General features: G+C 44.6%; 1 protein-coding gene across 1 annotated transcript in view; it reads left to right on the forward strand.

Annotated features, from left to right (window-relative positions):
- The first annotated feature begins 11454 nt into the window (after positions 1–11454).
- Positions 11455–14412, forward strand: part of AGGF1 (angiogenic factor with G-patch and FHA domains 1) — a 21366-nt gene continuing 18408 nt past the window's right edge. The window contains exons 1-5 of the mRNA XM_042825702.1: positions 11455–11625; positions 12103–12196; positions 12658–12863; positions 13567–13713; positions 14237–14412. The exon at positions 14237–14412 is cut by the window's right edge and continues 5 nt beyond it. Of these exons, the coding sequence (XP_042681636.1) occupies positions 11455–11625; positions 12103–12196; positions 12658–12863; positions 13567–13713; positions 14237–14412 (794 nt within the window). The remainder of the gene's footprint in view (positions 11626–12102; positions 12197–12657; positions 12864–13566; positions 13714–14236) is intronic.

Consider the following 14412-nt stretch of genomic DNA (forward strand, 5'->3'; position numbering starts at 1 on the left):
AGGAAAGGGGAGAAGCTCTCCCTGAGTACTAACAAACTTGCAATGCTTATTTCTGTAGTTTATCAATATTTGGGAAGCTAGCTGAGTAAGGTAGTGGAAAAGAAAGCTACCACAAGTTTCACCACAACACAGAGCAATCCCTCCAAAACCATGGTTTCACTTCCCTCTGCTACATGTCTTTTCCCTTTCAGCAGCATCTTCAGAGATTAGCCAAACCTGATCTGTTCACCTGACAAATATCTTTTTCCAAGTTTATACTGAAAGGTCGCATTTCAGAAGGAAAATTCCAAACAAACTACAATTTGAATTTTTTTTTCCAAAGCACACCAGCCCCCAGAAGAGAAATCACAAGAAAATCATAGGAGTAACTAGAAACAAGACAGCATGTTGAACATTGCTTATTTGACATAACTTTTGTTCACTTCCAAAGAGATAAAGGCTGCTCTGGATGTGAGGAATGAATCAGACTCAAGAGGCTGCTGAAAATGATGAAGAACTAAAAACCTGCAATCCCAAATGTTACTTTACCCCAGATTAGAAAAGACAGTAATTTTCGCAGGGAAAAAAAAAAAAAAAAATTACATATTAGATAAAAATCAGATGTATTGCATATGCTTCAGCCCAGAAAAATGTTAAAATTAAAAATTTAGCTTTGTATTGAAACTGCTGACAGCTTAGCAATTGATTTTCATTTGGAACTCATTTTATTCTCTAATAACTGATAGTAAAAACAGAAAAATCATTGTTCTGTGCTTTAACTGGATTAAATCCAGTTTGGCTCTTGTACGGATAATAAATCTGCTGAGACTATTTCAATACAAGAGAATTCCAGTGAAAGACCAGGCCCTTCATAGAGCATACTTACTTAAAGAGTTCGCACCTAATTTGCTTTTAATTAAAATCTCAGCTTAATGCATTGCAATATGAAAACTTACATACAACAATACACAGTTACAAATGTCTACAGCATTTTTTATCATTCCTCCTAACCAAGTAACTGATAATAAGCCTACAGAATTTCTCATGGAATATGAGTCAGTCAAAGATGTCCGTTCAATTAACCTTGTGGAGTCTTCTGTTGCTTCTGCAAAGTCATTCCTAGGTGCATTTTTTGTTTTTTGTTTTGCCACAGTGGCCCAGATAAGAAGGACTGCATTTGCAAGAAAAAAAAAAATTATTTGAAGAGAGACTTTTAATTGTCACCAGTTTGTTTACAGCTCCATTAAAAGTGTGAATTTGCACACTCTCCCATATTTCTGTCTCTCTTGATCTTTGAACAAGAACTGAAAAACTATGCAACATGTAGCATGACACTATGGCAAGGAAATGGGAAGACACAACTAATATTTAAGTGCTGCAGATTAGCTAGGTGTAACATCTGCACACTCCTTACAATGTGACCTGTGCCTCAGAAAGGTGGGCACAATTGTCTACTAGGCACTGCAAGATAACTTAGCCATAGGTGAGATTCTGGCTTATGAGGCACCCTCCTCTGTGTTTGCCCATGTGACTACTTCTCTTGCCATAACAATGACAATCATCTTGATTTCTGGGGCATATTACAGGCAAAGAAAGGTTCTGTACAATGTGTACAGGATTGTGGAGGCTAGAGTAAGAAGCAGGATGAGCATCATGTGTGCATTTAGTTGCATGGTCTTAACCAGAGGGTTATTATCAATGGCTCTGTGTCGAGATGAAGTCTGGTCACAAGTGATGTCCCCCAGGGGACTGTGACTCTTGGGACCAGAGCTCTTCAACATCTTTATCAACAACATAGTACCCTCAACAAGTTTGCTGATGACACCAAGCTGAGTGGTTGACACAACAGAAGCAAGGGATGCCATTCTATCAACAGTTTACAGGCTGGTTCAACCTGGTTCCATGACTAGCAGGGGAGAGGAATTTTGCAAAATCCACACCTGCAAATAAAGGGAAACAAGGGACCCCAAAATAATTAAAAACAGTGGCAACAATCTGAGGAGAAACAAACTAATCTACTAAATATGGTATTAGAACGCAAGATAACACACTATAATACAATATAGTTAGAATTAAAACTAATAAGTCAAATACAATGAGAGAAAGTGTCCAAAAGGTGGATAGGCCTCACCACAACACTGAGGTGAGATGCACAGTCTGGTTGAGCAGCAGAGAGGAGAGCCTGATGAAGAAGAAGAGTGGTCAGATGACCTACTAAAGACTTATATCTGTTCCCCCTGAGCAGAAATGATAACAATGCAGCAAACAGTCTTCTGGGGAATGTAGTTGTTCTCTTCTGTAACAGAACTTGTACCCAGAACTGGAGTGTGCATTAACACTTTAACTCCCAGTGCACTACATGATGTTAATGATGTGAAATATCAATAACCAAAAATCATGAAACCATGACACGTCCAGAGGGACTTGGATACGCTCAAAAACTGGGCAAACGAGAATCTAATTAGGTTTCACAAGGCTAAGTGACAGGTGTTGTGCTTGGGTTAAGGCACTCCCAGACATGAGTACAACAGACCGGAAGAAGGACTCATTGAAAGCAGCAGCTCTGTAGAGAAAGACCTAGGAGTCCTGATGGATAAAATGCTGGACATGAGCCAGTAGTGTATGCTTGTAGCCTAGAAGACCAACAGAACTGTGCCCTCTACTCTGTCACTGTGAGGCTCCATCTGGCATCCACACCTGTGGGCCGCAGTACAGGAGAGGTATGGAGAGTCACAAAGGTGATCAGAGGGCTGGAGTACCTCTCCTATGAAGATAGGTCGAGGAGCCAGACTTGTTCAGATTGAGGAGCCAGGCTTGTTCAGCTTGGAGAAGAGAAGGCTCCAGGAAGACCTTATTGGGACATTACAGTAATTGAAGGGAGCTTACAAGCAAAAGGGTGACCAACTTTTTACATGGTCTGATAGTGATGGGACAAGGGGAAATGGCTTTAAAGAAAAAGAGAGCAGTTTAGGTTAGAAGAAAACTTCACTCAGAGGGTAGTGAGGTGCTGGAACAGGTTGACCTGAGAGTGTGCAGATGCCCTGGAGGCATTTAAGGCCAGGTTGGATGAGATCCTGCACATCCTGTTCTAGTAGATGACAACTCTGCCCATGGCAGTAGGATAGGAACTAGATGATCTTTGAGGTTTCCTGCAACATAAGCCGTTCTATGATTCTACAATCAGCAGAGCTAGTGCAGAATTGCAGATGGAGTAGACGAAGGTGGGTATCTACAAAGAGCAGAGTAGGGGGGGCAAGAATAGCATAGGCATTGGGGACTGTAACACAATGTCTCAAGAAAAGAAGTAGAAATTTGTCTTACTGTTTCACCAGCAACAGTGTAAAGTTGGTCCATGCCAGTGGGAACTTTTTTAGAGCGAAATTTAGTAGCCCAGAGGAAATAAGCTGCAATAATTTTTCCATCATTAGCAGTGGATGTTCTCCATTCTGAAGTCTCCAATATGAATCTCTAGCACTGAGCTTTGCTTCCTTCAGAGAATACTCTACATGTACCTGAATCATGAGAACAGCTTTTTCACATTCTGAGAACAGCCTTCCACATAACTTGAGAGGATACAGGCTGGAGGACAGAAGGATTGCATAAATGTAAGCTCAAGAACAAAATGCAGGGGCTGAAAAACTTGTTGTCGAGTAAAGATAAGAAAATAGAATAGATGTCCTGTTGTTGAAGGAAGACAGCAGAAGAGTTGCCTCGGCTCAATGTAATATGAATGAGAACTGGTATGGGCTACCCCCTTAAAAGGTTGGAAATTTACAGTGAGAATGACTATTAGCCTTCATCCCATGACCACCAAATGTGTTAATTATTTCTTGGAATTTCTGCCCATGTCCTTGGAGGGCAACGAATATGTACACTCTAGCAATTTTGCAATCTTGCAGCAATTCATACAGAGAAGGGTACAAAGATGCTGTCTCTCAGCACAGGTAATCATAGAACCACCAGTTGGAAAAGACTCTAAGATGATCCAGTCTGTGTGGCTTACCCTGTCTAGGGTCCCAGTTCCAACAGGCAAGCCTTGATCTGTCACTTTGTAATCTGTTAGCACATCACATCATCCCAAGCCACAGCAACAACTGATTTTGGTGGCCATCTCCAAAACTAGTTGATTCAACAAAGCTAAGATTTGCCATTTTTTACATGAACCACTTTGCTCAACTCATTAAGATAACCTTGCAAAGGATGATGAGACCAGCCTCCACAACTCATTCAACTCAGCTTTGTTGTCCTGCTTTCATGACTCTATGTTGTTAACTTGCTTTTGTGCCCAAGCACAGGCTGTGGGAGATGAAAAAGAAAATTAGTTTAGAAATCTATCGTTCTGCACAGACAGGCAGTTCTCAGGGCTGCTTTTATGAGCATTTAAAACACAAAAGAAAGGAAAGGAAAAAAAAGAAAAAGAATCCTTAAATGCCATCTAGTGGAAAAAATCATTTTCACATATCTGTTTTATGGAGAAAAGGAGAGTTATGCCAAAGCATGGATAGACCTATTTGGATTTTTTGAGTTTCCATCACACTCTTAACCTTGAACGTAGTAAACTTCAAAGCACTGTGAATAAAGGAAACATGAGTCTTACAGTGTCTCACTTTCAAGTGACCAGGATACCAAGTTGCAAATGAGAAGCCTGTCCTTGCAGTAGGACAACACTTAAACCTCCTACATGCAATAGATCTCTGTACCAGCTACGAAGCCCCTGAATGCTAGACACAGAGCCAGCTGCACTACCCCCAGAGCAGAAAAGCATTAAAAAAAAAAAAAAAAAAAAAAAAAAAAAAAAAAAAAAAACTAATATGCAGAAGCTTTAATGCCAAGATATACCATAGTATGTCAAAACTAATTCAAATGTGATGCAACAAGACCATAGTAAGCAGCACCAAGCAAAACATATAGTTTGCTGATTATATTTAAAATCTATGCACTGGCTCAAAACAAGCTGTCAACATAAACTCAGTCTACACACTGTAAATTAGAAACAAAATTACTGACCTCTCAGTCAGTTAGGCCTCTTACAGGGCATAGCAGCTTGCAGCCTTTTGCACATAATTTCTGGTCCTGCTTTTCAAAAGCCCTGTGCCAAAATGCTCTCAGTGTCCATCAGAAGCGGACTCACTGACCAGCTGCCTCCTGTTCAGAGACGGTGCTCTTAGATCACACTTCTGCAGAAATACTTCTTATGTCTCAAGGATGCCATTGGGACTTGCTATCACAGAAACATGGTGGGATGACTCCCACAATTGGGATACTGCCATCGACGGCTATAGACTCTTTAGGAGAGATAGGCGAGGTAGGAGGGGTGGGGGAGTTGCTCTCTATGTCAGGGATTGGATAAACTGTGAGGAGCTCCCTACGAGAAACAGTCAGGAACAGGTTGAGAGCCTGTGGGTTAGGATTAGAGATGGGACTAACATAGGTCAGCTGGTGTTAGGGGTATACTACAGACCACCTGATCAAGGGGAGGCTGTTGACGAGGCTTTCTTGCTCCAGATGCGTGAGATGTCTGGCTCACGGGCTCTTGTCCTGGTGGGGGACTTCAACCATCCGGACATCTGCTGGAAAAACCACACGGCGAGCTGCAAGAGCTCCAGAAGGCTCTTGGAATCCATTGACGACAGCTTTCTGGTTCAGGTATTGGACAGACCGACCAGAGGTGAAGTGTTGCTAGACCTGCTGCTCACCAACGCTGAGGAGATCATCAAAGGCGTCAAGGTCGGAGGCTGCCTGGGCTCCAGCGACCATGCCCTGGTTGAGTTTGTGATCTCAAGCGATGTGGGCCTGGCAAAGAGCAGGATCAGGACACTGAACTTTAGAAAAGCAAACTTCAAACTACTCAATGGATTGCTGGCCAAGATCCCCTGGCGCGCTGCCCTCAAAGACAAGGATGTTGAGGAGAGCTGGCGGCTCTTCAAAGATGCCCTCCTGGAAGCACAAGAGGTCTCCATTCCTCTGAATAAGAAAGTGGGCAGGCGAGGTAGGAAACCAGCATGGCTCAGCAAGGACCTGCTGAGAGAACTGAGGGCGAAGAAAGGGGTGTACAAGCTCTGGAAACAAGGCTGTGTCACCTGGGAAGAATACAGGAATGCCGTCCGGACTTGCAGACGTGGGATCAGGGAAGCCAAGGCGCAGGCAGAACTGAACTTGGCAAGGGACGTGAAAAACAATAAGAAAACCTTCTACAGGTACATTGGCCAGAAGAGACAGGCCAAAACGGGCGTACCTACTTTGGTAAATTTAAAAGGAGAACTGGCTTCAACAGATGAAGAGAAAGCTGAGGTGCTGAATGAGTTCTTCACCTCGGTCTTCACTGGTGGCCAGGATTCTAGTCTTTTTCACGTCCCTGAACCCTGCATCCCCAAACCTCTATGTGGGGACCAAGGAGGTAAATCCCTCCCCACTGTAAGGGCAGAGCAAGTCCGAGAGTGCCTCCTTAGACTGAATGAATTCAAGTCTATGGGGCCGGATGGCGTGCATCCCAGGGTCCTGAAGGAGCTGGCTGAGGTGGTTGCCGAGCCGCTCTCCATCATATTTGAGAAGTCGTGGCTGTCAGGTGAGGTCCCGGATGACTGGAGGAAGGGTCACGTCACTCCCATATACAAGAAGGGGAGCAGGGAGGACCCGGGGAACTACAGGCCGGTGAGTCTCACCTCCGTGCCTGGGAAGATCATGGAACGGATCCTCCTGGACAACATGCTCGATCACATGAAGAATGAGCATGTGATCCGAGACAGCCAGCACGGCTTCACCAAAGGAAGGTCATGCCTAACTAATCTTGTGGCCTTCTAAGATGGAGTGACGGCATTGGTGGACGAAGGGAAGGCGACCGATGTCATTTACCTGGACCTGAGCAAGGCCTTTGACATGGTCCCCCACCACATCCTCATCTCCAAATTGGAGGGAAGTGGATTTGATGGGTGGACAACCCGATGGATAAGCAATTGGTTGAAAGGCCGCAGACAGAGGGTGGTGGTCAATGGCTCTATGTCCAGGTGGAGGCCGGTAACAAGTGGTGTCCCCCAAGGGTCTGTCTTGGGACCGGTGCTCTTTAACATCTTTATTAATGACATCGATGAGGGAATTGAGTGCACCCTCAGCAAGTTTGCTGACGACACCAAGCTGAGTGGTGCGGTTGATACGGTGGAAGGAAGGGATGCCATTCAGAGGGACCTCGACAGGCTGGAGGGCTGGGCTCGGGTGAACCTAATGAGGTTCAACACGGCAAAGTGCAAGGTTTTGCATTTGGGCCGGAAGAACCCCAGGCACCCGTACAGGCTGGGAGGAGTGGTCCTTGAGAGCAGCTCGGCAGAGAAGGACCTGGGGGTCCTGATGGACGAGAGACTGAACATGAGCCAGCAGTGCGCTCTGGCAGCTCGAAAGGCAAATGGGATCCTGGGCTCCATCAGGAGAGGGGTGGTCAGCAGGGACAGGGAGGTGATCGTCCCTCTCTACTCGGCTCTTGTGAGGCCCCATCTGGAGTACTGTGTCCAGGTGTGGAGCCCTCAGTACAAGAAAGACATTGAGATTTTGGAAAGGGTCCAGAGGAGGGCGACTAAGATGATCAGGGGGCTGGAGCACCTCCCCTATGAGGACAGGCTGAGGGAGTTGGGCTTGTTCAGCCTGGAGAAGAGAAGGCTGCGGGGTGACCTCATTGCAGCCTATCAATACCTGAAGGGAACCTACACCCAGGAGGGGAGTAAACTCTTCAAAAGGGCTGACAACAGCAGGACTAGGGGAAATGGATCCAAGTTGAAGGAGGGAAGATTTAGGTTGGATGTTAGGGGCAAGTTCTATACAAGGAGAGTGGTTAGGCCCTGGAACGGGCTGCCCAGGGAGGTTGTGGATGCCCCGTCCTTGGATGTGTTCAAGGCCAGGTTGGACAGGGTCCTGGGCAACCTGATCTGAATGTGTGTGTTTGGTGGCCCTGCTAGGCAGGGGGGTTGGAACTACATGATCCTTGAGGTCCCTTCCAACCCGGGTGATTCTGTGATTCTGTGATCTGTGTGACCCCTTGTCAGCCCAAGGCTAGGTCAAAGCTGGCTCAGTGACCTGCCCCTCTAGTATGATGCAGGCATACTGCTCCCCTGAATTTTCTACTCCATCTCACAGTAGAGGAGCCTTTATTTCATCTCCAGGCAATTTCTCTCCTCCAAACCAGAGCCATGGAAGGGAGACAGTGTTATCTGCATGTACATCCAGTGCAATGTATACTCACAGGAATAGGAGAGTGGTAGAAAGGAAAAACAAGACAGTCTGAATTCATTGCTGAAAAGAACTACAACTTTGCCAGTTGCAACTGGTCTTCTCTTTATTTTCCCTGTGGCTGAGCTCTTCAAGACATGTGCATAAATACTTGTGATGTTACTAGAATTGGTTGTCAGGGTGCTGATGGTAAGATCAGTAAGTTCCAAAGTGACTTCTGAGGAAAATTCACAGTTCAAGGCACACCATCACCACTTACACATCTCTTTGCAGCGTACTCACCTTGTTACAAGGCAGGAAAAAAGCAGTAGTCATGTTCTATGGAAAAATATAGATTACAGTGTGAACGGGTGACTAGCCTGTATGATCAATAGCTATACAGACATTGTATAGAATACAGCGAATTTAAGCTGGTAAGATTATCATGTTGGAAAAGATAATCAGAGATAAATGGAAAGTGCTCACTGGTGTTGTAGGCTCACAAGAAACTCCACAAGAAGCATTCACCAGAGAGAGATCTTTCCTCAGTGGCAGTCAGCCCTTAAATGGGTCTAGGAGAGGTGGAGCCTGGCTTCAGCCCTTCCAGTCACACAGGTGAACTGCCTTCATCTGTGCTCCTGTGGCTGATTCAGTGCTTGCTTTGGGTGATCAATCAGAGCTTCAGGCCATGATTCAACAGTTCCCATACACTAGCCTGAGATAAAAGACTCCTGTTAGCTTAGGAACACAAGTAAGCTGCTTCTAGTAACATGTGGAAATCAAACCCTAAAACCACAGAGTAGTTATAAAGTAGGTATGTTTAATCAGCGTGGCATACATGCCAGATGCAGGGCAAGTATTCCCACTTAGCCTGCATACTGGAGGGCAATAAAGGCACATACTTACAGAGAAAGCTGCTTACGTATGCATTAGATGTCCAAGAAAAGGCTGGGTTATTACAATGAGTCCCCAAAATTATTGACATCCCGCCTTTGCCCCATGTCTGAGCTCTTTTACACATGCGTATCTCTTGGTGGTCATTCCAGTGAAGATCACTGTGTTATTTTCTTGAGCTTGAGTTAGGATGGAAGACACTTCACTGACTCTGATTGGTCGTCTCATCAGCCACAACTGCATTCACCAATCCACTGCTTCTCATTAATTTGTGGTTTTACTGTCCAAGCCTGCTACCTTGCATTCTAGAGATAGGATAGCTAACAATGTTATTTGAAAAAAAACAGGAGACCCACTGTCTGTACTAATTGTCTAAATCTGTAGAAAAGCATCTGTAATCAGCAGCAAGAACATGGCTTAGCAAGGTCAAATCTGCAGCTGCTGATTCAACATCTCATGAAGACACATAACTTTTAACTTAATTTACTTTCCTAAATTCACTAGCTTCTGCATGTAGCTAGAAAAAGCTTTTTTTTTGTAAGAAACTACTCTGTAGCTGTAACTAAGAATCCTTGTTGTCTTTTATTGACCTTGCTTATGCTGATAGAAGATGCTTTATTGTCTCCTGTGATATATAAGGCCTCAGTACTAAGGGTCAAAATCACACAAACTGAAGCCTTTAACATCTCTAACCTGGACCTTATTCAAAGTTCTGCAAGATAAAGGTTGTCTTCTTCTCTGGCCTGTATGAACCTTCAGCTTAGTCAGCTTTGTAATGTTGTGGTCACAGATGATGATTAGTCTGGGTTCCAGGAAATCCAGAAGGATCATTTCTTTTTTATCCCAGAAGATAATGTACATCATTTTAACTGCTGAGGGCTGCATTTTGAACTTTTTTGTTGATGGGAAATTCACACGTGCTGCTGCTTTGACTCTGGCTCATAGTGAGGATACCACACTTCATCACCAGTAATGATGTGGTCCAGGAAATTACCTTCAATCTCATACTGGTTCAATAGGTCCTAACAAACTTGTGTACAGTGTTCTTTCTGTTGCTGTGTGAGCATATATGGGATCCATGGGCTGCAAACTCTGTGATACACCAACATTGCCAGTATCATTTCCAACACATTGAAGCCAATATTCATCTCCATGCACTGTTGATAATACAACAATTTGTGTGGATGTGCTAACTGTGATGCTCTTCATTTCATGGTGTGACATCTGTGCATGCCCATCCAAAATGTGGCTTGTCTATCAAGTTGCTGCTGCCACTGCTGCTACACTACACCAACTGCCTCACTGGGCTAACATCCACTGTTGGACTCCATAGATGTTCAGCAAGTGCCAATGATTGTCCTTGGGTCCAGGAATTCAGTTACATACCCTTGCTTCATGCACATTTCCGTGTGTGACACCATTTTGTCAGATTGTCCCACAACCGCCATCCGTCACACAGCAACCAAATGTGACAAAATATTGGTGGGAAGGTTCAGCCTATACTGTCATACCACCAACATCTGACTATCGTATTAGAATAGCATGTAACATTATACATACATACATATATATATACTATATATTATAAATAAACTGCAATTTGCAGATTTAAGGCAGTAGCTTTGAATGCTATTCATGTAGGTATCATTGCAGTGCTTTCAGCCACAGCATTTTCTAGGAAAGATATGAAGTTTACTGCATTTAGACTTGAGAAATCTCAGAAGAAAGAAAAAAAAAAAGAGGTGCTAGGGTTGCTATAATGACCTTTGCCCCATAAGATGTTATAGATGACACCCTGGGGTACCTTAAGCCCAACAAACCCAACAGTGGACTGACACGAGACAGAAAAGCAGCCTTCTGGACCCAGGGAAGCCGTGTAAGCCCTTTTATGGATTTTGAGCACATACACTGCCCACGCAGTCTCGGAGTCCGTCATCCCGGCTCTCTCTGGCGCTCTCCGGACGCCCCTCAGCAACCCTACGCCTCAGCTTCCCCTTTTGGAGCCGATGTCGCGAGCAATCCGACCGCTCAGCGCCCCTCAGACGGAGCGCAGACCCCAGCCCGTCGCCTAGCAACTGCAAGGCCACGCCGGGCGCATGCGCATCCCACACCGATACGAGCCTGTGAGGTCACTTCCTCCTTCCCCACTTTACTTCCGGGTTGTGCCGCGTTCCCGCCCGGCGGTCTGGTTCTCGCGCTTCGCGGCGAAACTTTTCCCGCGGCGCCGCTGTCGGGCGAGGTTCCTGAGTTGCGCGCGACCCCGCCGCTGGTGCTCTCGCGCCCGGCCGGGCGCCATGGCCGGGGCCGGCGATCGGGGCCGCGGCCGCTGCTTCGTGTCGCGCGCCGGGTGGCGGCGGCCGGCGGGGGGGCGCTGAGGAGCGGGCGGGCATGGCCTCCCCGCCTCACGGCGAGGTGCGGGCTCTGCGGGACCAGGTGGCGGCCCTGGAGGCGGACCTGGTCGCCTGCCGCGGGCAGCTGGAGCGGGCGCAGCGTCGGCTGCGGCGCACCGAGCGCCTCTACCGCGAGGCGCGAGGCGGCAGCGAAGCGCTGAGGCGGCAGGTAGGGCCCGGTGCTCTCCTCTGAAACGGTGGCGGGGGGGGGGTTGGTAGAGGCCCCTGAGACCCAAAGGGGGTTCCGTAGTCCGGGGGGGAAGCGGCGTTAGCGGGAAGAGGGGAGCTTTGTGACCGTGGTGAGGGACGAGCGGAGCGAAGGTCCCACTGATGCTTCTGGAAGTTTGATCGAAGTCACACTCGTTCAGCACAATGCGGGGGTCTTTGCTTGAAATTCAGCTTGCAGTTCAGTTCCTTAGAAAAAAGCCGAGTTGAGTGTTTACTTCCAGGAGCATCACTTTCTTGAGCAGAAGTGTTTTTCGTGTTGGCAGCCACCCACACAGAAAATTACCTCCTGCTAAACAAAGACTGACTGAAGTGGCTGGAAGGCAACTATGTTTTGACTGAGATATAGACAATAAAATGGGATAAGTGGTTTTTCCCGGCATGTATCTCTGTGCTCTGTAGCATCCCATTTTTCTTTCAGGTTGAAGAGCTCACTAAGGAAATCCACAGTAGGAAGGAGAAAGACACATCTAGCGTAGAAGTACAAACAGAGGACTATGCATGGTCACAAACAGGTAGGTGGAGTACTGGATGTCAATCTAGAGCACTGTTGTGAACTGACATCTTGGGTTTTTTTGCTTTGCTTTTGTTTGTTTTGTATAAAACACATTTCAAGTCCGTATCAGTAGCTGCATTAAAGTTAGTAACCCAGCATCAGCTTTTAGATTGTTTCCTGTTTATTCAAATGGTATCTTTAAGAACAAGATAAAGTGTAGCATGCACTGTATGTAAATTTGTTCCATGTTACTCTGATATGTAGTAATCTCCAGCATTATACTACTGTTTGTTGTTGTACTAGTTCTTAAAGTATGTTAAAAACAAGACACATTCAGTAAAAGTAGAATAACGCATGCAGGCAGGACTTAGTAATGGATTTTTGTTAGACTACTTCTGTGCTTAAATTTTCAGTCTGGAACTGTTTTGTGTGAAGTATTGCTTTGCTGATTTGTATATCTTGAACTTCTTTTGCCTGCAGATTATTACTACTATGAAAATTATTACAATCACACTGATGCTCAGGACTATGCATCTGAGCTACCAGTGCAGCACGATCGTGGGACTGAAGGCACTGAGCATGATTTCACAGAGGAGTCGCAGATGGACACTAATATTCCTTTAACGGTCAATAGCACTGAAGTAGCTGAAGGTGGAGAAGAGGAAAATCTGATGCAAAATTCACAGGTTATAAAACTTTGGGGTTTGATGAATTTTGAAGCCAGAAATCTATTAATATTTAAATGCATTTAAAGGTTCTTTCAGTCTTTATGTCAGTGTGTGGAATGATCTCTTCTGTGGTGATGATGTAATAATGGCAGCAGACTTTCTTATGCTTTGAGTTCTTTGTGTGTTCAATGTAATATTAGACCTAGATTTGCTTGAAAAAGTGTTGACGTTCTAAAACAGATGTGCAGTATGGGTTGGAAACACTAAATCTGGCTTTTTTTTGACAGCAGGAAGCATTTAATATAGCCATGGTGAATTTCACTTGGGGTCCCATTATTTTTTTTCTTCCATAAGAGGAAGTAGGCAACATACAGGGAGAAGAAAGTTGGTAGGATATTTTTTTCTCTCTTTTTTTAAATTTTTCTTCTTGCCCCTCTGCAGGGGAAACAGAAGATCTGGGGTGAAAATTTGGTTCCATTATAATCAAGAGGAATTTGGCAGTAAATTGCAGATTTTTACCTTCTTGTCTAATAGTCCCTTAAGCAGTGAAGTCAATGGAGTGCTAATATTGTTTAAAATACCACACTGTGTAGTGCTGAGGAGCCAAGGAGGTTTGGGTTTTTTTGTTTGTTTGTTTGTTTTTTGTTTTTTTTTTTTTTGTTTGTTTTGTTTTGTTTTGTTTTTTTAGAAGAAAATTCAGTTTGTTACTTTCTGGTTTTAGGAAGCAGAAGATACATCCGTACCGGAGGGTTCTTTGGCAGAGAGCTTGAGAGCTGCTGCAGAAGCTGCTGTTTCACAGACTGGATTTATATATGATGAAAATACGGGGTTGTATTATGACCACAGCACTGGATTCTACTATAATTCAGTAAGTATAGTTTTCAGAATGCATGGCATTTTTTCTCAACTGCTAATATTTTTGCAGCAGTTGGCATAGAGAGCTAAGATCCAAGCTGGCTTTAAGTTCCATGATGGTTGTGTTCTTCAACGTGTTTTTCATAGGAGAATTGTTTGGAGTTCTCGTTTTGTCCTGTGAGGTATATGTGTATATACAAGCATATGTAGATGCAAGTGTAAACAGTAACAAAATATACTGGGACTACTCTGTTGAAAAAAGGTTCTATTTGCAGCATTATGTGCAACTCATTTTAAAAACAAATGTTGTAGTAAACAAAACTAGTTGTTTTAAGTTTTATTCTACTCTTTGTTACTTTTTATTTAAAGTCTCAAACTGCAACAGTATCATTGTTACCAGGTGTGGATGTGGTCATGTTATCACATAACCAGCAAAGATCAACGCTAGTTCTCCACTAGGTTTGAGAGGGGGGTGGAAATGACACAAAAGATGTGTGTGGCAGAAGTCATAATGCTATTTATTTTTTTTTACAAAGGAAAATCAACTGTATTATGATCCAGCAACTGGAATTTATTACTACTGTGATGTGGAAAGCGGGCGATACCAGTTTCATTCGCGAGTGGATCTGCAGTCTTATCAGACTCCTGGTTCTCAGCATGCCAAGGACAAGAAAGGGAAAAAGAAGAGAAAAGAACCAGAGTGGTCTACTAC

This window comes from Centrocercus urophasianus, unplaced genomic scaffold (genome assembly GCF_019232065.1).
Source record: "Centrocercus urophasianus isolate 14NV4802_14NV808 unplaced genomic scaffold, USGS_Curo_1.0 seq_25, whole genome shotgun sequence".
NCBI lineage: Eukaryota > Metazoa > Chordata > Aves > Galliformes > Phasianidae > Centrocercus > Centrocercus urophasianus.